Source organism: Sinocyclocheilus grahami, unplaced genomic scaffold, assembly GCF_001515645.1.
Source record: "Sinocyclocheilus grahami isolate Dianchi unplaced genomic scaffold, SAMN03320097.WGS_v1.1 scaffold339.1, whole genome shotgun sequence".
NCBI classification, from domain to species: Eukaryota; Metazoa; Chordata; class Actinopteri; order Cypriniformes; family Cyprinidae; genus Sinocyclocheilus; species Sinocyclocheilus grahami.
In genome coordinates this window covers 337,651-363,027 of record NW_015505518.1, presented here as the reverse complement: position 1 = coordinate 363,027, position 25,377 = coordinate 337,651, and the positions used below count along the sequence as shown (strand labels likewise).

The 25,377-nt window shown below is 35.9% G+C and overlaps 1 protein-coding gene across 3 annotated transcripts in view; it reads left to right on the top strand.

Moving 5' to 3' along the window:
* LOC107603025 (glutamate receptor ionotropic, NMDA 2B-like) overlaps positions 1–25,377 on the top strand; it is an 89,212-nt gene that overhangs the window by 36,512 nt on the left and 27,323 nt on the right. For all 3 annotated transcript variants that reach the window (XM_016295696.1, XM_016295695.1, XM_016295693.1), the window contains exons 2-4: positions 3,930–4,073; positions 9,068–9,338; positions 9,859–10,051. In XM_016295696.1, coding sequence (XP_016151182.1) covers positions 3,930–4,073; positions 9,068–9,338; positions 9,859–10,051 — 608 coding nt within the window. The remainder of the gene's footprint in view (positions 1–3,929; positions 4,074–9,067; positions 9,339–9,858; positions 10,052–25,377) is intronic.

Below are 25,377 nucleotides of genomic sequence, written 5' to 3'. Positions count from 1 at the left end.
AAAGTGAAAATTGTGAATGTTGACATGATAACTTGTATGAGCATACAGTATAACCAGCATAGTCCGATTCCCAAACAAAATATTCGAATGACTTTTTTTTGTGTGAATCAAACACACACAGCTTAAAACTAACTGTAGGGTTACTGACTGGTTGTTCCTATGACAACATACACTGTAGTCTGTAAGTGGTATTTTATTGAAAATGAATGTTATCACATTTTTTTAAGTATCAATGTTTAATATAATGACAATTAGATTAGAAATCAGTGTAAAACGAATGATCAATGAATGAATCAATAAAAGGGGTATATAAATTGTTTAAATGATTATTATAAATAATTATATGATTACATGGAATAATAAAATGATCAAATAAATAAATAATGAATGAATGAATGAATTATAAAAGAAAGAAAATAAAACGCAGCACAAATGTTTGGTTGCTCTCTTGAAGCAACACACGGGCATCTCTCTCTTTGGCTTTCTGGCTGCTAAACGGCCTTATTTCCAATCAGTCTGATACTATATCCATCATCAGCTGATGAATCACTTGAATTTAGATGCATGCTTTCCTCAACGGATCTGATTCTTCATTTCTAAATCGCTCCCCTTCCTCTCTTAATGACATGCTGTTCTGGTGCGGTATCGTCGATGGCAGGAGCTCAGCTGTTATCCCCTCCCAGCAGTCAAGAGTTAGTGGGAAACTTATTTTATGCCTCGCATTCGAATATTAAAGATGCTTTGCTTATAAACTGCCTCTGCAGGACACTAGTCTCCATTATTGAAGAGGACGGGAGGAAAGTATGAGAGGATAGTAATGTAAGGTCTGGATTAGCTCCCTGCTGCTCGTGCGGGGCTGTACTGAGTATGGTGGATGGCTAGGTTGGCCACTCTATTGTGCTAAACAGGCGATAGAGGAATGGTAGTCTGCTAATTCACTTGAATGTGCAGTGCATGTGTCTGTGATCACTCATTTTGAGATGAATAGACTCAGAACGGATGAAGAGGAGAAACGGAGCGAGGGAGATTGATGACAGGGAGGGGGTGAGGAGCAGAAGTGTAGAACGACGGATTAGAGAGAAATGATCCGGAAAACAAATCTGACACATGGTATACTATATTAGCCTATATGTGTGTGTGTGTGTGTGTGTGTGTGTTAAATGTAAAGTCAAAATGGGAGGCCATATGTGGCATTTCACATGTGCATCACAGTGAAGGTGTATCTGAAGTGTGAGCAGTGTAAACTGCTGTTGGGAGAATGACAACTTGGAATCTGGAACGGGTCGACTGACCATTTATTCCATCGACTAACAGAAACTGTCAGTAAAATAAGCATGTTTGGTCGACCTTGATAGATTTCTCTTTTGTTTGGGATGAAGTAGAATTATAAACTAGATTATTATTATTATTTTATTGTATTATTATATTGTATTTGTACAGTTTTTGACATTACAAGAGTTGGTGAAGGTTATGAAACTACAAGGTGCAGAAAACAAATGTAATGCTGATATAAGACTGGCATATTGTTGCAAGGATTTTTTTTTTTTAAAAGGGGCAAATAATGGTAATGGTTGAATGGTTAAAAAATTGAAAGTCATTATTGTGTTAAATGAGAAAAGTGTCAAAAAGTTGCTTTAGAAAGAAATGTTTTATGTCTTTCTATGCTGCAACAGCCATGATTTTTTTTTTCAGAAGCTGCATCTGAATTCATGTTTAGATATATCTACAGACAGTTTATTGCAGCTCAGAGGTGGCATGAATGCATTTACACTGCAATTGCAATTGCATAAATAATGGCATGAGATTAATGGGTTTTAAATGGGTATTACATTTTTATTTATTTATATGGAAATATGAAATTATTTTTTAATGAAATGATACTCTAAATAACAAACTAAAACTGCCTTAAAACTGCAATACAAATCTGTTCAAAGAAAAGTTATATGAACTTTCTTATCTTAAGAGCCTCTTAAGGCTGGCCAAGAATATTGTTTCTAATCCCAGTCATGTGTTATATAATGAATTTGTGCTTCTACCATCTAATCGTCGATACAAGGTCCCTAGATTTAATCGAGTGAAACTAAAACACTCTTTTGTACATCAGGCTGTCTTAGAGCTGAGTAAGTATACACGTAAAATGAAAATTCCAGTTTTTTTAATACTATTGTATTTACAGTACTGTGTCTGTTATGAATTGTGTTTTGTTTGTAAACATACTGTTATGCAAGAAACATTTCAGACTTTGTCTGACAATAAAGTTTATATCTATATCTATATCTTTTCCCATAACTCATTAACTTAATTAATGCATTAAATCAACAGCCCTAACATATATATATATATATATGTATGTGTGTGTGTGTGTGTGTGTGTGTGTATGTGTGTGTGTGTGTGTGTTTGTAGCTAGATAGATATTTAAATATTGTATAACATTTTAAAATAGATGTTTTCTCTTTTAATGTAATTTTTTTACATTTAAATAAAAATGTAATTTATTCCTGCGATGGCAAAGCTGAATTTTTAAAAAACATTTCTTCTTATCAATATTAAAAACAGCTGTGCTGCTGAATATTTTTATGGAAACCGTGATACACATTTTTACAGGTTTCTTTGATGAATAGAAAGTTAACAGCATTTATAGAAATCTTGTAGACATAGAAAGAGAAATGGAAATCTTTTGTAACATTATGTCTTCACTGTAATTTGTGATCAGTTTAATTCTTGCTTGCTAAAGAGTAAAAGTGCTGATTTCTTTCCAAAAAAGAAAAAAAAATCTTCCTGACCCCATGATTGGAGTCCTACCTCTCCCGATGGGATCAACTCCAAAAGGGAAGAGGAGGAATTAAGACAGGAAATTAATATTGGGTGCACGTAAATGAATAGAAGAAGGCAGAGACACACAGCACACTGGCAAATCAGGCACACATTAAACATTTAGTGAAAATCTACAAAACAAGAATATATAAACACATACGTAAAACATTATACTACAGCTGTTAGGTTAACAACCTAAGCCCCCCTCCTCGCAGCCCCATCAGTGTTGTTACCTCATTAAAGCCGAATCAAGGTAACGGATCAGTCCATCTCGGACCCCAGGGGAGTGGCTTTGATGTTGAGTAGAGCGTGGAGACCTGAAAGAGAGAGAGAGAGAGAGAGAGACTGAGATTTCGCCATGCGGCATGACTAACTTGACAAACGCCCACGACCGACTTCACACATGAGTTCACACACAGAACAATCATTTACAAGCATGTACAGACCATCAATGTGTATGCATTCATGTGCTCTGTCACTCATGTGTGCATAGCTTTAAAACATTTTGGCCTATTTGCTACTGACAGCTTACACACATGCACACACTCACACACACATGCATCAGTGTATGCATATTAGATGTATGCATATTAGAGTTCATCAACGTGCTTATTATAAGCATTTGAGATCTTCAAATCATTCATCACCAATGTACTGTGGACATTTGAACCGCCTGGGATGTAACATTTGTTTCAGGAGTGAAGTGGTCATTTAGATGTTAAGGGAGAAAATGTGTCTCGTTCACAATCACATGCTTTGATGCAGCAGATGTGGGGTCGGTTCATATTTCTCTACCTTCTTTCTCCTGATCCTTGTTCCTTTTATCCAAACTTTAACAGGTTACAACTACAGGTTGGTGAAAAGAAAAAAAATGATACTTAACTTTGGATTTGTCCGTTTGTCTTTGGGTTGGAGGCAAAAATTATACAAGAATAATTGAGCTGGCTTTTAAAAAAATTATTGAGCAAGCAAATTCTCATCTCTCTCTTTGACATACTCTATGCACTGTTGAAAACCGGTATGAATTATAACTATAACCCACTGATATCCTATCATAATGTGATTCCCCTTGATTCTGCTGTTCTCATGCATGCATTTATCTTTGTTTCTTGCAGGATGACCATTCCATGTTCTTCCAGTTTGGTCCCTCTATAGAGCAGCAAGCCTCTGTCATGCTTAACATAATGGAGGAATATGACTGGTACATATTCTCCATCGTCACCACCTACTACCCTGGATACCAGGACTTTGTCAATCGGGTGAGATTTTTTTTTTTTCCCAATTCAATTCCATTTAATTTCAGTTTAACTGTTAATTTAAGCAGCTTTAGAAGTAATTTACATTTAATCATTTAGCAGACGCTTTTATCCAAAGCGACTTACAAATGAGGAGAACAATAGAAGCAATCAGACCAACAAGAGAGCAACAGTATACAAGTGCTGTGACAAGTCTCAGTTAGTCTAGCACAGTACTCATAGAAAGGTTTTTTAAATGTTTTTATATAAATTAGAGCAAGCTTCTGGAAAGGCGCATAAGTTTGAACTAGCGAGTATAGGTATATTGGTGCAGCCCCAGTGGTTGTCTTGCAGGCAAGCATCAGTACCTTGAATTGGATGCAAGCGGCTATAGGCAGCCAGTGCAAACTGATGAAGAGAGGTGTGACGTGGGCTTTCTTCGGTTCGTTAAAGACTCTCTCTGCTGCATTCTGGATCAGTTGCAGAGGCTTGATAGTAAATAAGAGAGCATTACAATAGTCCAGTCTGGAGAGAAAAAGAGCTTGGACAAGGAGTTGTGCGGCCTGCTCTGATAATACACATATAGTAGTACACTGTATGTCAGGTCAAGTTTGATGTCTTCATCCAAGCCTGTCTATGTGCATGATTCAAGTAACCTTAAAAATAAAACATGAGTTCTGATGTTCAGTTCAGGTGTTATTTCTTATTAAGCTTAGAAGACTGCAGGAACCCATCAAATATAGTTTATATGTTAGCTAAATATATACACTGCTGTTCAAAAGGTAAGATTTCTAAATGTTTTTTGCAAAAATAGCAGCTCACCAAGGCTGCATTCATTTGTTAAAACACAGCAAAATTGATATTGTGAAATAATATAAAAAATGTTTTAAAATGTAATTTATTCCTGTGATTTTAATATTGTTATCAATATTGGTAATAATAAAATATTTATTATTAATAATAATTATAATAATAATAATTAATAATAATGATGCTTAATATTTTTGTGGAAATTGTGATACATTTTTTTCAGGATTCTTGAATAGACAGAACAATATTTATTTGTTATATAAATATTTTGTAGCAGTGTCTATAAAAGTCTTTGCTGTCACTTTTGAGCAATTGAATGTGTTCTTGCTGAATAAAAGTATTAATTTCTTGAAAAAAATGTTTATCAACCCTGAACTTTTGAACAGTATTGTATGTATGTGAATTGTTGTTGTTGTTGTTACTTTTATTTATTATTTTAAAGTTATGTTTAACACTGAGATTTTAACAATTGTTTGTGAAGAAATTTGGAGTGGTGCAGAAAAGCATTGCTAAGTGGTTGCTAAGATGTTCTGCATGTTTTTAGCATGTTGTCATGTGGTTGCTAGGGTGTTCTGGGTGGTTACCAGGGGTTTCTAGGTGATTTCTATCGTGTTTTGAGAGAAACACATCTCTGTTTAAAGTGCCCCTATTATGCCTTTTCGAATATTACCTTTCATGCAGTGTGTCATGTAGCTGTATGTGAACATAAACTATCTGAAAAGTTGTGAAGCCGACAGTGCACGATAAATAAAGTTATTGTCTATCAAAAAAAAAGAGTCGGCTCGCAACGAGTCGTCAGGAATTCGAATCTTATTCTGTTATGGCTCTACGTCACGAAGTAACACATTTGCATAGTGCCTGCCTACAATTTAAGTTATGTCGCCAACATGCCCGCCCACAAACAGTCAAATTTCTCTTGTCGATCAGCCAGTTCAACCGTTTCATCATCAGACTCCGGCTCGAATTGGTAATGCACAATCGATACCATCTTTTCTATGTATTGACAAGTCTCCAGGGCTGTCATTCCATCATGGCAATGGACGTTTCGTTTCCGACACGTGCTGTACGTGGTCAACCAATCCAGAGCCGGCTCTGGACCAATCACAAAGGACTGCACCATCTGTCCAATCACAGCAGTGAGGGCTCACGGAAAGGAGGGGTTTAGAGAGACTGATTCTTTGAACTGCTTCGCACGTAATTGCATGCATGTAAACCTGTTTTAGGAGACTCATAAAACAATATTAGCAACCTTAAAAATGGCATAATAGGGGCACTTTAAATCACCTATCCAGAGCTAAACCAATTTGGCCAAATTGAGATGGGGATCTCGTGAAACCCCAGATTGCTGTTTGCTTCACTGCCCCTAATTCTGGAAACTCTTGCTGGTTCGGTTCACATCCTAATACCGACGTTCTAACTCCCGCTGGGGTGCCAGCCGCTGCAGTTCAAGTCTCTTTCATCATCAGGAGTTTGCCAATGCTCCTGTCTCAACTAATGCTCTCTTCCTCTGCTCTGTCTTCGGTATGCTGGGGCTCCTGTCAAAACTAATACACCTGTCCTTTCACCTACTTTCAGTATACGTCGCTCCTATAGGAACTAATGCTCCTTTCCTCTCCAATTTCATGTCTTATTGTTTCTGATTTCAAGGCATAGTTCACTCAGAAATGAAAATTGTGTCATCATTTACATTTACTGACCCTTATGTCATTCACACCCATGTGACAACAGAAAAGAGGCTGCACACAAGATAGAAAGTCGCAAAATGGGTTCAGAATGACATAAGGGGGAGTAAATGATGACTAGTGGAATTTTCCCTGTAACCATCTTTCTGTTCATTCATCACACCTCTCTCACAATATGTGACTTTAGCCTTAAGCCCTATAATAGTAGTGTTGAACCTTTAATTCATGCTAGCAAAAACAGCCTCTTTAGAACAGGGTTATTTATTGTTAACTAAAACTAGAACTATTAAAAATATTTTGTTAATTGAAATAAAATATAAATATTAAATGGAAAACATTGAATTAAAAAAAATTAAATGTTGATTTGGCAACTAACTGAAATAATTTGAAGTTGAAGAACTAAAATTACTAACTGAAAATAAATAAAAATTAAAAGTGAAATAAAAATAAATTTAACCTAAATACCAATATATATAAATGACAACAACTAATAAAAATGACAGAGGCACATGTCAAAATTACTAAAAAGTAAATTAAAATAACTGAAAATATAGCAATAAAAGCTAATAATAATTTTGATTTAAAAAACTGCAATAATACTAAAATAACACTGCTTTAGAAATGTGTATAGTGAATATAGAAATGTTTGTCATGTACTACTGTACACTGCCTCAACTGGGAAGCAATAGCTTCAACTTACAGTCAGCTGTTGTCACAGACCTCCTAAATTTGTCTGGCCCACAGTGCTGTGGATAAAGTTCTTAAATACACAGTGCAATGGTCAGGATTGGGTTCTTTGATCTCTGCTGTACTTTCAGTAATTCCCCAAATTGGAGCAACCTCAGGGCGATGCAAGCAGAGCCCAGTAGAAGTCCAGAGGATGCTCTACTTATTAAGGAGGCTCATGCAGCAGGCTCTTGATGTTCTTGCAGGTGTATAGCAGGCAGGTTTTTGATGTGAGACCAGTGAGACCAGTGCCAGCCTTTGTATTGTTGTCTGCTGGGGGAGGAACAATGGTTCAGACGATTCCAAAAGCTTAAACAAATTGTGTCCAGTGCTATATTCTCCTCTCCAGCCACATTGACATCTGTTTTCTTGTGCCTCCTATTTGGCCCTTCATCTTCTGCAATATCCTGGGTTGCCGCAGTACCTACGCAATTTTATTCTCTCAGTAAATGACCGTGGAAATACCTTGGTATTTAAATTCACAATGTATCAGGTAAATATCAGTTATCAGCGAACGGATCAGCCCTTTTTGAACTATATTGAATATGCACGCTCATTTCTCATGTTTTTACATTTTGCCACCATCTAACACACACTAATCTTTATAAAATCTCAACATAATGTCAATTTTTCATAATGTACATTTATATATTGATGCCTAAATTCACTTCTACCATTTAAAACGATTGATTTTAGTGTAGTTTTAGTTTAATTTTAATACCAACCATTTTTTGGTTATCAGCATATCAATAATTAGCTTATCAATACTGGCCAGAAGTATAAAACCAGTGTTGTTACATTTAACTAAAACTGTAATTTTATATATATATTCTGAAATAAAATTAAATATGAATACAAATTAGATTATTATTAGAAAAATAATTAAAAGGGACCCAAAAATGAAAATGTGCATTTTTGGGTGAACTGTCCCTTTAAGAAATGAAAGAAACCTAAATAAACATGAGAAATATTGCCTTGGCAACTAACTGAAATAAATTTAAGTTGAAAATTAAAGCTATATAGAAACACATGACACATAAAAATAAAATTTAAAAAAGACTAAAACTCAAACTAAAAATAAAATGAAAACTAATAATGTAGAAATAAAAGCTAATTAAAAATATTGATATATACATTCTACTGTTATTACTTTTAATAAAACAGTATATAAATAAAACTAAAAGGAACCATCACAGTCATTTTTTGTAGGTTTACCCCTGTGGTACCGGATGCTCACACTACACTTGACTGCATGCGTGTAATGATACCATCAGTGCAATTTGCAAGTCTGTCAAATTGTCTGGAAATATTGGGCGATACAGAAATATGCATCATCAGATTTGTGGGTACGATAATTCCATCTCCCTCTAGTTCTAACTGCACTAGATTATAATGGAAAGCATCTCTGTGGACTCGTGTTTGAACAATTTGTTATGAGAAAATGCAGTTTAATTTCACTCAGTCTCAGACAGAGCAGAGCAGTTCTGTGCATTTTGAAATGTGGGTTAGGTTTGCTTCTCTTTACAAATCACAGAGATCAAAAAATGTTTGCTGGGCTGGTATCTGGAAGAAGCAGTGCATGATGGGAATTTCACTTTTATGACTAGTGTTTTCATGTATTCCTTTAAACAAAAAAATTAGCTTTCACTTTCTATCTCTCGTTGTCTTTTTGCCAGTTTTCTTTTTAAACTCTCATATATCTAAAGAACAAAAGCGAACCATTTCGGGAGAGCTGGAGGCAGCAGGAGGCTGCTACAGGACATTTTTTCATCTTTCTTTGTCTGTTTTGCCTTCATCCAGATCCGGAGTACCGTCGAGAACAGTTTTGTTGGCTGGGAGCTGGAAGAGGTGCTGCTGTTGGACATGTCAGTAGACGATGGTGACTCAAAGATCCAGAACCAGATGAAGAAGCTCCAAAGTCCTGTTATACTACTGTACTGCACAAAAGAAGAAGCCATGACCATTTTCGAGGTGGCCCATTCTGTCGGCCTCACTGGTTATGGTTACACCTGGATCGTACCATCTCTGGTGACAGGGGATGCAGATAATGTACCCAGCGTCTTTCCAACAGGTAAGAAATGAAAGATTGGGTTAAAAAAAGGTTGAACTTCATGGGAGAAAAACACATTTATTTACTATGAAATATTTATTACAACTATGTATGTATATATGTATATATATACTACACACACAGACACACACACACTAGGTGTAAATATTTCATAGATATAAATAAATGTTATTGGAGTATGTTTTACAAAAGAATATAATTTCAGTTTTTCACTTAATTCAGCGTTGCATGCCATTTCTTTGTTTTTGAAATTTATTAGCAATTTCTGATTGAAAATATATTCTACACCATTTTTGTCAGTGTATCGAAATATTTCAGATGATCTAACACTTACTAAACTTTGTAAAATCTCAAAATAATATAAATTTTTCATACTGTACATTATAAAGTTGTGATGCCTAAATTCACTTGTCGCATTTCAAATTAAAATAAATAAAGCTATATAGAAATATTTAGCTAAAAAACTACGCAGATATTTCAGATGATTGTATTTACTGAATTTACACTTCCTTTATCTCAGGTTTGATCTCTGTTTCCTACGATGAGTGGGACTACGGGCTGGAGGCTCGAGTGCGTGATGCTGTAGCCATAATCGCCATGGCAACCTCCACAATGATGCTGGATCGGGGTCCTCACACGCTGCTTAAGTCTGGATGCCACGGCACACCTGACAAGAAAGGCAGCAAGTCAGGAAACCCCAACGAGGTGCTGAGGTGAGTCAGGCTTAGCGGGACGCCAGGGTTCAAACACTGACATCTGGGGTCTGCAATCATACACACACACAGGCAGTCTTGCCAGCATACACACTTACAACACCTGCTCAGGAGGGTTTCTGAACTAATGGAGTGTTTTGAAAAGGGTAAAGAACCCTAGACAGGTGCACAAACATATTGTTCAAGCATACATACACACCATGGTTGGTGTTAGATGTTATAGGTTCTGTCAGAGACAGATCTTTAAATTACCAGTTGTGATAATGGAAAATGGATTACTTGATCTATACAGTTCTTTACATAGTACTTTGGGATAATGGGTGCTATTTTGGGCTCAGTAAGATTTTTTTTCTTTTGAAAGAAATTAAAACTTTTATTCAACAAGGGTAGTAAAATAACAGTATGACAATTTATAATATTACAAAAGATTTCTATTTGAAATAAATATTTTTTTCACTCTGTATTCATCAAAGAATCCAGAAAAACATCTATCACGGTTTCTACAAAAATATTAAGAATGTTCAACATTGAAAATAATAAAAAAAATGTTTCTTGAGCAGCAAATCAGCAGATTAGATTGATTTCTGAAGGATCTTGTGACACTGAAGAGACAGCTTTAGCACCACAGGAATACATTACATTTTAAAATGTTTAAATAGAAAACATTTATTTTAAGTTGTTATAATTTTTGACAATATTATTGTTTTTACTGTCATTTTGATCAAATAAATGCAGCTTTAGTGAGCATAAGAGACTTCTTTCATAAACATGAAAAAAATCTTATCTGCCCCAAACTTTTGATTGGTGGTGTACAGTATATTACTGAAATATGTAAGCTTGTTTTGGAGATTTCAGTTTTTTACCCATTTAAATTTTGGTTTAGTTAGCTTTGAGTGAACTGTTGTGCTAAAACATCATGTTTGTGGTTAAATATATTAATATATAGGTTAATTAAAAAATCTATTTAATGGAGGTATCGGAATCATGGTATTGATGTTACTGGCTGTTCTTGGTTAAAAAAGTTCCCCTATTATGTTGTTTTAAAGGTTGTAATTTTGCTTTGGAGGTACACTGGGTGTACACCTTATACAGCACATAACTATGCATTTTGAGCACTTGGTAGAAAATATATACATAAAAATGAAAGTGGGTACATCTGGGCATTTTGAACTCGGCAAGATTTGAGAAGCAGTCACCAGTAAAGGATGGGAACACATTGAAAGTTTGGAGTTATACTGCGTCACTGTAAAATTCATTTTAACCACTGACCACTGACTTCATCCTTTGGGAGTACATGTAAGAGTCTTCTAGACATGCCGACAACATGAACAACTACAGCTATAGTGTTTGAGGGCGGGCCTAAGCAAACGTTGTTCGCGGGCAGCCAGTGAAGAGCATTATGCAAATGTGTTGAAACACGTAGGTTTGTGCAGAAAGCAAGACTGAAATTTCCGACAACATGTTTCAGGCAGTTCAGAATCGGTTCTTTCTTTTGGGAGGCAATAACTCCTTTTGTTGTGCACTTTGATATTTGAAGACCTTTTACATTCACAAACAACTATATTATACACTACATTAAAGATAATATCCGAAAAAGCGTATTGGGGCACTTTAAAATATACTTACGTTTAGTTTAAATTTACATAATGTAAATATAATGCATAAAATCTTCCTTTTATATATATTCTACATAATTTGTGGATTCATTTCAGTGTGGAATTTATATTAATGATTACAAATGTGAATATTATATATAATTAATTACCTAATATTCCATAGGATTAATAAAAAAAACAATCAGCAAAAATATAAAACAATTAATTAGTTAAAGATTTATAATCTATTTACAACCCTTACAGTAAAAATTTTTCCCTCAAAATGCAATCAAAAGTGGTTACAGGAGATGCATTGGAAAGGCTTGTTACTACCAGGGGGTATCTGATGATCCGTCTCATCTGGCCGTCAGCCGAGATGGATCCTAAAACCAGGTGTAAAGAGAGTCCTAGATTGAGCAACATTCTATTATAGCCATTCTGTACCTGTAACACCTCCTGGAGAAAGAATGAGTGAGAGTGACAAATGGACAACAAAAGAGAAAAAGAGAGTACATTATTGGTAATGTGGGTCAGCTGTAGCTTCTCGCTGAAGTGTCTGGCACAGAGCACCTTTCACTTTTCTTTCCCCATTATGTCTCCTCTGACATTCAGCCCGCGCCCACGTGTCTGTACTGGCCTGGCTGTTATTTTTATCTTAGAAACCTAAATATCCATCATAATACAAAAGTGAGCTTTTCATCTGAACTGCTCTGTTCTCTCTTGTACTGTTATTTGACATTTAGTATTGAAGGGCATTGATTACTAAGTATTAATTAGCATTTAGGCTAGGTCATACTCTCTTTTAACCAGTCATTTGATCTGCTGGTGAGGAGTTAATTGAATGCTTGAGGCAGAGCAGGATTAGGAAGCCGAATGGAACAACAGTGGGAGCCTGGCCTCTCTCTCTCTCTCTCTTCTGCATCTAGTTTTCCCTCTTTCTTTCTGTTTGCCTGTCCCCTCCCTTGATTAACTCTAGGCATATGCAAACATGGAAGAGTAGGATAATTGTAACACTTTTGGGTTTTTGCTCATTGATCCAGGAAATGTTTAGCATAAAGCTTTACAATTTTGCCACAATCATTGTTGACATATCAGCAGTCATTACCTGCATCAATTAAATCTATTGCCTAATCAAACTGGATACCATTACACACAAAGTGCGGTGTTACCTTCAGTCACCTAGACTCAATAATTAAATGCTCTCTAATACATATTTTAAAGGGGTCATATGATGCGATTTAAATTTTTCCTTTCTCTTTGGAGTGTTACAAGCTCTTGGTGCATAAAGAAGATCTGTAAAGTTGCAAAGACTAAAGTCTCAAATCCAAAGAGATATTCTTTATAAAAGTTAAGAGTCAGCCACACCTACCTAAAACGGCTCGTTCTAACACGCCCCCACATACCTACGTCACGATGTGGGAAGATTTGCATAATGCCGCCCAAATGTTCACGCAAAGAAAGAAGGCGTACCTTTTATTCTCGCTGTAGTATTGTTGCCGCCGCTACCACGTCGTGAAGGCGCTGTGTGATTCGTTGTGAAAGCGAAACTACTTTGTTTGGTTTTCCAAAAGAGGACGATATCGCTTCGTCATGCCTGGAGCTGATCCGTGCTGGTCGCTGAGGAAATACTTCAACTTCATGCTGTCGATCGCCAGATCAGCTTTCACCGTGGACGAAGCGGAGTCCAGCCCAGGGTCGTCACATGTGGTTGCCGCAGGCATCACAATAGGGTAAGGGACGTAACATTTCCGTCACACGCTTGAGGAATTCAGCTGGCCAATCAGAGCACACCTCGCTTTTTCAGACCGATGAGCTTTGTAAAAATCGACGCGTTTCAGAAAGGCGGGGCATAGAGGAGAAACAATAATGTACAGTATGTGGAAAATAATGTGTTTTTTTAACCTTAAACCGCATAAACACATTTCATTACACCAAATACGTTAGAGAGTCTGACTCGTAACCCAAAGGTTGCGGGGTTCGAATCTCGTACCGGCAGGAATTGTGGGTGGGGGGAGTGTACAGCGCTCTCTCCCACCTTCAATACCACGACTGAGGTGCCCTTGAGCAAGGCACCGAACCCCCAACTGCTCCCCGGGCACCGCAGCAAAAATGGCTGCCCACTGCTCCGGGTGTGTGTTCACGGTGTGTGTGTGTGTTCACTGCTGTGTGTGTGCACTTTGGATGGGATAAATGCTGAGCACTAATTCCGAGTATGGGTCACCATACTTGGCCACATGTCACGTCACTTTCACTTTTTTTCACTTTCAAATACACTAAATAATGTTCTTTTTAGCAGCATCATGTGACCCCTTTAATGTAATAAACTTTAAACCGCAAAGAGACAATCTTGAAATGCAACAGTAACAAATTAAAATCTACCTCTCATCCAGACTTTAATATGAACAGTTGTGGCACACGTATGCTAGGTTTCCTCTGTGTATTCTTCATGTGCCAATTTCAGCTGAACAGACGTCAGACTCACCTTTCCGCTGTTCTAGTTGTGTACTGTATACTGTAGATCATCGCAGGTTTTACAGTATCAGGCCCAAAACAACTACATTTAAAATTATGTATGATTTAATTTATATTGAACACAATTACGACAAAAAAAGAAAAGAAAAGAACATTCAAATTTTAACTAATAGATGGTTCACCCCAAATATTTAGTCATATTTACTCACCATTCATCATGTTGTTCCAAAACTGTATGACCAAACCTGTATATAAATCTTTTCACAATATATTTTTCAACAAAATATTAAGCAGCACAACTGCTTTCAACTTAATAATAGCTACTTGAGCAGCAAATCAGCCTATTAGAATGATTTCTGAAGGATCTTGTGACACTAAAGACTGGAGTAATGATGCTGAAAATTCAGCTTTGCCATCACAGGAATAAATTAGATTTTAAAATATATAAACTAGAAAACATATGGTAATAATATTTCACAATAATACTGTTTTTACTTTATTTATGATCAAATAAAGGCAGCCTTGGTGAGTGTAAGAGGCTTCTTTCAAAAACATTTGAAGGTAGTATATTTTATAGTATGTATTTATAGTACTTATTGAGCATTACTGCTCTCCCCTACACTTTCTTCATTCAGCTCTGTTCTTTTAAGGTTTCTTTCTGTTTATTTCTGTCTGGTTAGTTTTCAACCAAAGATTCTTTCTCATTTTCTTTTTGAACCCTTATTTTATACAGTCTGTGTAAAGTGTTGCAGGGGTGGTTAGCAGTGAAACGTTCCACAGGCCTCCGATCGCTTAATTCTGCCATCTCTAAAAACACTTTAAAATATTCAATGCTAATTTTGGAAGTTGCTTTCCAAAGCATGTATTTTAAAAATGCTTTTAATTCCAGCGCTTAGCTTGGAAACGAACCAGTCAATAACACATTGCATACAAATGCGCTATCGCTCATTAATAAACACTATAGTTAAGGTTTGATTTCAATGTTAATTTAAACATTTATAATGTTTCCATAACTGCATGTAGCCTGGAGAGCATGCTATGAAGTCATATAGTTGTGTTGTTGCAAATCTTTGTTTGCTTAGATGAGAGAAGCAAGTAATTAAGTGGAAAAAACACTTTTATGTTATTTGTGAATGGTGGATTTACAATAATTACCCAGCAGACATAGTATCTGGTAGAACAAGGTGGTTGTGTTTGTGTAATTAGGTGGATGTGTTAAGCTAGCCTTTAGAGTCGCTGAAGTGGATTTTTGAATTGACTGATGAGAAGATAAGGACACTAATATCTTATGAACACTGGAGAACACACAAAAAAGATGGAAAAGAAGAAGAAATAGTAGGCTAAGTATAAAATGGAGAAAACTGTTTTGTTTAGAGTCCTCTGGGAGTGCAGGTTCCTCAGTCGCCCTGCAGTGCACACCTGGGACCTCACATATGCGTGCACACAGGAAGTTCTTGAATGACAGCGTTATGAGGTGGGCTGAATGAGAAGCACCGTGCCCTGTAACCCCTCGAGGACTCTAATGATCCGTTTCCACCATAATGGAGACGATTTAAATGGCATTCCAAGATTCTATATTATCATTCTGGAACACCCACCATGCTCTGCGGTGGATCTGTCAGCGTTGATGGAGGGCTTTTCAGCTGGATGGGTCATGATCTGTGATGGTTAAGGGCCTGAGACAGCCTCAAAGGGTTCCTCTGAAGGTCAACTGAAGGTTTTGGAATGGTTTTAGAAGATTAGATTAGATACATGTACCCTATAAAGGGAGAGAGCAGGGTTAAATGAGGTTACAAGTACTTATCTTGGATAAATTGATTGCAAGGACATGTGTGGGTTATTCTTGCGGGAAAAAACCCCTGATTTTATTCGGGTCATGCTTGAATTTTAATGATTGACTTTTTTTTTTACTTGATTTTTGTTGTTGTGAATGTTATGGAATATGTCCGTATAAAATATCATTAGCTTATGGATTTTCTAAAACCCTTTAGCATTTTTCATCCTACTGATTTCCAAGTTTACATTTTTTAATGACCCAGCCTTTGAAAAGTGTCAAATATTTAGCATTTTGAAAAAGATAACCTGTGGTACTGACATTGAAAGTTCCTGAATTTTTACATTTTTATAATTAATATTACACTGTAAACAATTCAGTGAAATTTACAGTTAAAACAGCAACTGTGGTTTTACAGATTGAAATTAAATTTACAGTAAAAAAAAACTTCATAAAGTAAAATAATGTTAATATACCAAATTACTAAAATGTGTTTTTTTAACTTTATAATATACTGACGATACACAGGTGGTAAGAAAGCCACATTTTGAATAAAAAGTTCATCACAAGCCAATTTTAAATAAATACAAATGTAATAGTAATAGAAGGTTCACAGGGTCATACACACACACACACACACACACACACACACAATCATGGTAACATAACTGATGAGAAAAAACTAACAAGAAACAGTTATTTCAGGTCAAAAACAAATGTGAAGTGTCACAGAGAATTCGGGGAATGTCAATTTACGTTTTTGTTTTACCTGTAAATTATAGAGTGACTTGTTCTTTTTCACTTACAAAAACTGTAAATTCAACTGTATTGTATAATTACATTAAATCTGCCATTAGATATATTGCAGTTTTTCACTGTGTAAGGAAACTTGCCATTAACGTTTTTTTACAGCCTTTTAACTGTTAAAACTGCTTATGTTTATGTCATAAATTTATACTTTCTAAAATGTGTATTTATTTATTTACTTATTTAATATTACAATGTATATTTTGTTTAATTTTGTATTGACTTGCTCTTATACTTATATATGGTCTCCCCAATCTTGAAAATATTACATTCTTGCTTGAATGTGTCTAAGTTTGTTGGTGTGTGTGTGTGTGTGTGTGTGTGTGTGTGTGTGTGTGTGTGTGTGTGTGTTTTACTTAGCATGTGTGATTGCGTGGCTTGTCTCTCTGATGCTTTGACACCTATGAGGTGCTTAAGGCTTGTGAAGCTGCCAAGCTTTTATTCTCCACTTCAGTTAATTGTAGCCCCTCAGGCTGCCGTTCTCAGGTTCACTGGGTGGTCTACTAAGGTGGTTTTGGACGCTTTTATTGCGCTTTTGGGCATTGCTGAAAGACGCTGACAAAAACTGTTCAGAAGTAGGTCAAGATATCAGTTGTACACTGGTGAACCCCTTCGGTCTTGCACTCTTTCTTTCTATACCTTCTTTCTCTGTCTAGCTCTCTATTTTCTGCTCACTGTCACACACTTTGTTTCTGTCTCCATTTATTGTTTGCTTTCTCATACTTTTAGACTACAAAATACAAAATGAACTGTCTGCCTTTTCAAAATATTTGGCTTTAAAGCTTACATACAGCTCAATTCCCAAAGGTGTGTTTGTGTGCCTTTACATAGAGAGAAAGTGCATGTTTTAGGTCTATCCATTAGAGTGTGTGAGTGTTGGTGGTGTATTGCTGTGTTACAAGGCCCACAGGCTTCCCTGGGGAAGGGGTTTGATCATTACATGGTGTCCTGTGTAGGTAAAGGTAATTAATCTCTGATTCACCCAGGAGCCTTTAACTTGCTTTAATTAAAAATGCATACATAAACACACACATACTCTTAGAAAAACCTAAACACACTTCCCCAGCCCACATCCACTATCATGTATATAGATCGCACTGTGGGTGGCTCTGAATTCCGGGTACGAGACCAAAGTATGATTCGATCTGTGTTCAGTCTGAAATCCTGTTTAGGTTAACTCATGTCATGATGTCGTAATGCCTTATGCGTTATAAATCCTCTGCAGATTATTGTCGCCCCTGTGTTGATGATGCATTAAAATAATCCAGTGCTGGTGGGCAAACACTGTAATTACTTCCAGACTCAGAACAGCCATGCCTCCCTCCCTCTAGACCAGTGACGTGAGGTGGTCTTCTAAAATGAGAAGTCAAAGCCCCCTCTTGGCGGGACTTTTAATTAAATGTACTGTAAATTCATGCTACATTTGATGTTTATGAAGTTGAATGCAAATGAAACACCATTTACCTGACAATATCAACAAACTAGTGCCATAATATGACATTTTTGTTTGTTTATATCAAAGGCATAGTCCACCAAAAAATTTAACTTCTGTCATTATTTGCTCACCCTCAAGTTGTTCCAAATCTGTATGAATTTCATTCAACTGTTTAAGACAAAAAAAGATGTTTTAAAGAATGTTGGTAACTAAACAGTTGATGGTAGCTATTGACTTCCATAGTATATGGAAAAAAAATACTGTGGAAGTCAATGGCTACCATCAACTGTTTGGTTACCAACATTCTTCAAAATATCTTCTTTTGTGTTCAATAGAAGAAGGAAACATACAAGTTTGGAACAAGTGGAGGGTGAGGAAATGATGACGGAAGTTTCATTTTTGGGTGAACTATCCCTTTAAATGGGCAGTTTACCCAAAAGTCGTCATAATTTACTCACCAGTGTCAATGAATAAAAACGAGACGAAAATTTTAGGGAGGGACGATTTGTGAAGAGATTCATTCAGAACGAATCTTCTGCATAGTTAGGAGGTTATAGATGCATGCATATGAACCGGCAGGACATAAGCTAAAATGCACTTTGTCACATAAGCACAAAATGTCAATATTTGGGAATAAGAGAAGAGCAGACATATAGATAAATCTGACGACGCAAGAGAGAACTCATTTCGGTCTGGTTTTCAGAGCGCAAACACTGAAGCATACACATACAGAAAGCGCGTCTCACAGCACACAAGTAACTTACTCTCTCTCGCGTCGCATGAATGGAGAATTACACACAAAATGATGTCGAATTGTCCGTTTTGACGAGTATTCACGTAAACACAGTTGATTACGTATTAAGTGAACGTAAACAGTAGGGAGAACGTGTATCAGTACATTGCATCCATTGCAGCTGTGCATTCTGTTTTAAAGGGACAGTAGCCTAATTTAGTTGCTATTGATTTTAATCAAGCAACAACAGAAAGACAGAAAATCACTCACTGCTCTTTGATTTCATTAAAAAGAAGACCATGTTCTTGTTCTTTATGAGAAGTGGTTTTATTTGATTTTAACATAAAGGCATGTTGTGTGTCACCACAGTTAAATCGTTGTCTATCATGATAAACCCTTAATATCAAACCTATATAATGAGTTTGGAAATTTTAGAGAAATGCTTAATAAATGCATTACACTGTAACTAAACCCATTAGATTTTAGTCGACTAAATTTACTGTAGATTTAGTCGACTAAAATCGTATGATATTTAATCAACAAAAACTAGACTAAAACTAAAAACAATTCAGATGACTAAAATATGACTAAAACTAAATGGCATTTTAGTCAAAAGACTATGACTAAAACTAAATCAAAATTTGCTGTCAAAATTAACCCTGTTACTCACCTTGTACAACTTTTTTTTTCAAACACTCTCCATATCCATTATTTTATGTTTCAGAGTAAATGGTCACAGAATCTTCAGTTTTGAGCTGTCCTTAATAAACATACTATTTATTAAAACCAAGTCACATCAAGTCTCATTAAAATGTGTTGACGCTTTTTGTATTACTTCAAAAGCAATTTTACAGTTATAAAGTAAAAAGCATATTTTATGTGTCATTTATTTGTTATTATTAATAGTCACATTATTTTCAGACCATTAGTCAGCTAATGCTCTATAAACACAGTTGCTGTCATGAAGGTTGCCGACACAGAGGTGCAGTATTAAATTAACTGAGCTGAGTGCTAGCTAAAAAATGCCTCAGCCACAGATCATTTAAAGTAATTTCAAGTTAATTTCGATTTGGATATGATGTGACCAGAAGTGGTGATGTCGGAGTGGGTAGTTGTTTACTTTATAATTAGTCCATCCAATTCCAACGGTTTGACCCTGCCTGGTCAATTTGCAGACCATTTGTGAACACGATGAGCGAATGTTATCCCATTGACTGAGTAATCAGCCAATCATATCGCACATTTAAATTTCTTTTGTCCAATCACATTGCACCTTCCATATATAATTTACTTTAAACTGAAGATCATATACTCACACTTGTGTAACTTGTTTGACCTTTTTCATGAAAAAAGCTGCTATCTCCATATAACAAAAATCTTGCTGTCATATTCAGGTGCAGTTTTGCTGTTGAATTCAAAATCATGTTTGAACCTGGGTCCACCTACATATCTTGTAGGTGGACCCACTTCTTTTATTTATGTGAAGAACAACTAAGTTGTTAAGTTTTTTTTACTTTGGTTATGCCTTATCTCGCCAAGTGCAACAAGTGATCTCAGCAAAACCTATATGTGCAAGACACCCGTGGGCTCAGGGGAGGCAAAAGACACACTGCCTCCTCCTGAAACTTTATCCATTGGTGTCACTGCTGGACAGTGTTACCTTATAAAAATGAGTGGTTTATGCACTATTGTGCTATTCACATTTCCATGTGAATATTTTTGAGAAGGAGCTTGCCTCCTTGCAGTGGTATTTATAGTATTTATTGATATTTTGAACTCACTATTTTGAATCTATTATTTTTATATATTTTTTAAGTTTTTTTGTTGTTGTTGCGTTTAGTCATTTTATTAGTTTTTTTTTAGTTTTTAGTTTTAAATATTTCTATTTAGCTTTAATGTTTATTTCAGTTAGTTGCCAAGCCAACATTTCTCATTTTCAGGATTTGTTAGGTTTTTCATGTAATATTTATATTTTTATTTTATTTAAACTTTATTTCAATGAAAGGAAATAATTTTTGATAGTTTTAGTTAACAAGAACAACGCTGCTCCTCTGAGAAAACGCCCCCTACTCTAGACATTAATGAAATAATCATATACAGTCTTCACACTCCCTCAAGATTTTGATGGTTGTTAACGCTGTTTCCTGTTGACCCGAGAGGCTATTTCAGAGCCTTGACAAGTATCATGAAATGGCACAGTATCAAGCCAGGAGATGTTATGTCAGGTCCAAAATTAAATATGAGAGGAAACCCTTGAATGTGAGATCAAGTAATTCATAGATCATTGAACGGTTGTGCTTTTAAATGGGTGCATGATAAACCTGAAGATGAGTTTTCTAATGTCAGATCAATGCTAGAACTGAAAAATGTTGGATACGATAAATCTGGTTGGCTGTCATGTCCAATATTGATCTGTTTGTATTTATAGTGAGAGATAAATGGGTCTTTGCTGCATCATGCGTCTCACTGTAAGTACAAAAGATGCTACCTCTCTCTCCATGTCTCTTGCTCTCTTTCTCCCTCACTCTCTCGGGTGAGATTACTGTTCCCATGGCAACACAGCAGATTGCTTGGAGATTGCTATGGTTGTGGGCACCATGGTAACGCATTTTATATGCTGGTGGGTCTCTCTCTCCCTCTCTCTTTCACACACATCCTCTCACGTTCATTCTATCTGTCGGCAGTTTGGGGTTGTACATACCTTCTTGTGTCAGGACTCAGCACAGACTTCCCTAATACACTGATTTGGGAATTGATGGTGTGCGAGTCTGTATGAGTCTGTAGGTTAAACGGATCAGATGTGCATGTAACTATTGCAGTAACTACTGCAGTTTCTGTATGTGAGTTTTAGTACACTCTTAGAAAAAAAGGTTCATTGGGGTTCTATATACCTAGGGTTCATTAATCTACTTTTTTTTTAATGAAAAAAAGGCTTATGAATTAAAAAACAATACTGATACATATCTGAAACCACTTACAAATACAAATACCACTTACTTACCAGGTTCACCATCTTTCGTGGGTTACAGAATTGGGGAAAGTAAAAAAAAAAAAGTATATATAGATATAGATTGCATGGTTTATAGGAGAAAGTGGGGTAAATACTTGACATTTATTGAAGGTGAAGGATAATAACCTGGTGGTGAGATGCAAAATAAGTGTAATTAATATACTATTTGGTGACACTCTAATTTTATTTATTTACCTATTATTTTTTGCAAATTAACTTTACATTTATTTATGCAAGTTAACGTTCAGTTTTTTTTTTTTTTGTGGATTCTGCCATCTTATATGGGTTACAGAATTGGGGAAAGTTACCACAAAAAAAAATAAAAAATAAAAAATCATATAGATTGCATGGTTTATAGGAGAAAGTGGGGTAAATACTTGACATTTATTGAAGGTGAAGGATAATAACCTGGTGGTGAGATGCAAAATAAGTGTAATTAATATACTATTTGGTGACACTCTAATTTTATTTATTTACCTATTATTTTTTGCAAATTAACTTTACATTTATTTATGCAAGTTAACGTTCAGTTTTTTTTTTTTTTGTGGATTCTAGCAATCAATATATATATATATATATATATATATATATATATATATATATGACTGACACATGTTGGATGAGTGAGTAAGGGGGATGGTGTTTGATAAAACTGAATGTACTGTTTTGTCAATTTAAGATAAAAAGAATAAAAAGTATGAATAAAAAAGAAATATGGATTTAAGTTAACTGTTGGACTGTGACTTGCTGTGTGTTATATATTGCTTGTGTGATTGTAAATGCTAAGAAAAGTGTCTTAAATAACCACATAATACTTTGATGTGTTATTCTTATGGTAATTTCAGTTTTCCTAGTGATAAAGTATCTATATGAGCTGTTAAAGTCATCAAATTTAATTAAAATAAAACAAAAACTAAATCCATAAATTGATCCCATAATGGAAACCCCTAAAGGGTTCTATATAGAACCTTTTCTTCTGAGTGTAGTGTTAATATAACAAAAAATTACGATAGCAGTCTTGTGATACTTTATATATACCATGCTAACAAATATATCTTGGTATTTAAATACATGTCCAAAACCTGTTGTTAGTTCTGTTTTAAAAGATACTATACTTTTGGAGGCTCCTGTGCCAGACAAGTGAACGCAATTGATATGCTAACGGTTAGCTTTCTCCAGATGTTATAGACCTCCTCCCAGAAGCCCATTTTTTGATGTTAGCTTCTGTATGTATAGATGTACAACATTGCTTTACAGTCTTCCATTGTATTGTACGTGCATGAGACATACAATTTGTTTGGTCATTCTGCTCTCTAGCCTCTCTCTGCATATTTCTCTTTCATTCTCTCTTGTTTAAAGCAGATATTTATTTCTTGTGTGGCGAGTCGTTTTCATGAGGCCTATTGTTGTCATGGCAACAACAGCCCACAGATGGAGGCAAGAGAGCGAGGAGTGCACCAGAGAGTTTTCACTGGCTCTGACACAAAACTTGTTGACACACATACATGAAACTCATGCTATGAGGAAAATCTGTGCGCGTATCAGCGCTCAAGGGCACAAACACACACACACCTGACTGCAGACTGATTTGCAATCACTGTCTAAATTGGGTCAGTTCTTCTACATCATAAATTTTACACCCAGATGGAAGAAAAGGGAAACGACTTGTCCATGCGATTCTGTTTCATGAAGTTTTACTGCTGATGTCCTTTATTACTGTGGGGATATTTATGTTCTGTGTTTGACACAGTAGGGTGAATTAATGGAAAAGTGTCTCCATCTAAACACCTTTCCTTATTTATCTATTGGGAACACTGGGGCTGGTTGTCATACATAATATTGGTCAGGGTGTGTTTATTTTTATGAAAATCAATTTCTGAACATCTTGGCTACAGAAAAGCTTTTGAGCATTTCCACTATCATTGCCAAGGAAAAACAGATACAGATAATTTCACAGATTTATTATAAAATAATTCATAAAATAGCAAAAGCGTAAAAGGCAATGTACAAAAATATTATTTTGGTAAAAAAAAAAGTATTAACTTACATGTACATTTAATAATTAAGAAAAAAAAGTTGTCTTCCACTCACACTTTTCCACTTTTGAGTATTTTTGGTTACATTGTTTATAGTTAATCAATGAAACTATAATTCACTATAAAATATTAATAAGTATATATAATAATATATAAATATATTTGACTCTTGTCTGAATGTATGCTACTGTTAGTGATTTTGTTTATTATATATACACACTGTCAGGGATCTGGAAGGAGGACCCAATTGCAGTGTGAGTAACAAGGGTTTATTGACAAAACAGATTAATACAAAAGGGTAGTGAGGAGCACAGGTGATACCACAACAGGAACACAATAAACACATAGCTAGGGAAGGCCACTGGGACAGCCTCAAGACATCAACTGGCAGAATACGATAGCGGCAGAGGCGGCGGCAAGACCAGGCCAGTGGAGAGACCAGAGCAAGGCACCAGAGAGCTGAGCTCAGAACTTATGGACCATAAACTCTGAAGCACCCCAGACACCAGGCAAGGGAACAGGTCAGGACAGGAACTCTAACACCACAACAAGACAAAACATAGCTCCACAGGAACACAAATTACTCCAAGACAGGCAAGAGAATACATTTTTTTTTTTTTAAAAAGCTAAAAATTAAAAATAACCAACACAAATAACTAAAACATCAACCAAAAAATGAAAACAAGAGATCAGGACTAAGAAAACTAAATGAACACTAAAATAAAAGCAAAAAGACAAAAACAGACCAAATCCAAAAACAAGGAGCAAGACAAGAACATAGAATTACAAGAGACAAGACTAGGGCAAGACTAGATCACAAGATCAAACAGACAGGGAGACAGGAACACATACTCAGCCACAGACAGAGACAAACACAGTGAGGGAAAGAATGACCACGAACCAGCAAAGACAATAGGGCAAGGGGCACTGTAGCGTCTGGAACACTCCAACACACAATATATATTTTGTTAGCTAGATTTCACAAATACTTTGTAACACCCCAGGACGCCGAACAAGACCCTGGTTTCATGGTAACCCGATACATTTACAACCTTGTGGAATGCGAGCCGGCTCTCATTCTGCTTTCTCCAGAAACAAGGGGTACAAATGCACAGGAGAAATGGACTGTTCTACTAATTAATTCATAGGAAAACCTTCTTTGAATGAACACCCATTTTCTTCAGGCCATTGTGTATATTATTGCTGTGTTGTATTCTAAAATATGAATAGTTAATTATAACTAGTTATGGTTAATTATTCATATTTCCTGTCGTTGAGCTAAATTCGCTACAGGCACTATAAATAGGGAGGAAAACACGAGGAACAGGTGAGAGCAATTACACCAACAAGGACTCAATCGGGGCTAACAAGAGGGTGTGGTAATGAGGAAACCAAGAGGAGGGGCTAAAGAAGCACATGGCTGAGAAAAACAATCAACTAGGCCATGTGCTGACAAGACAACAT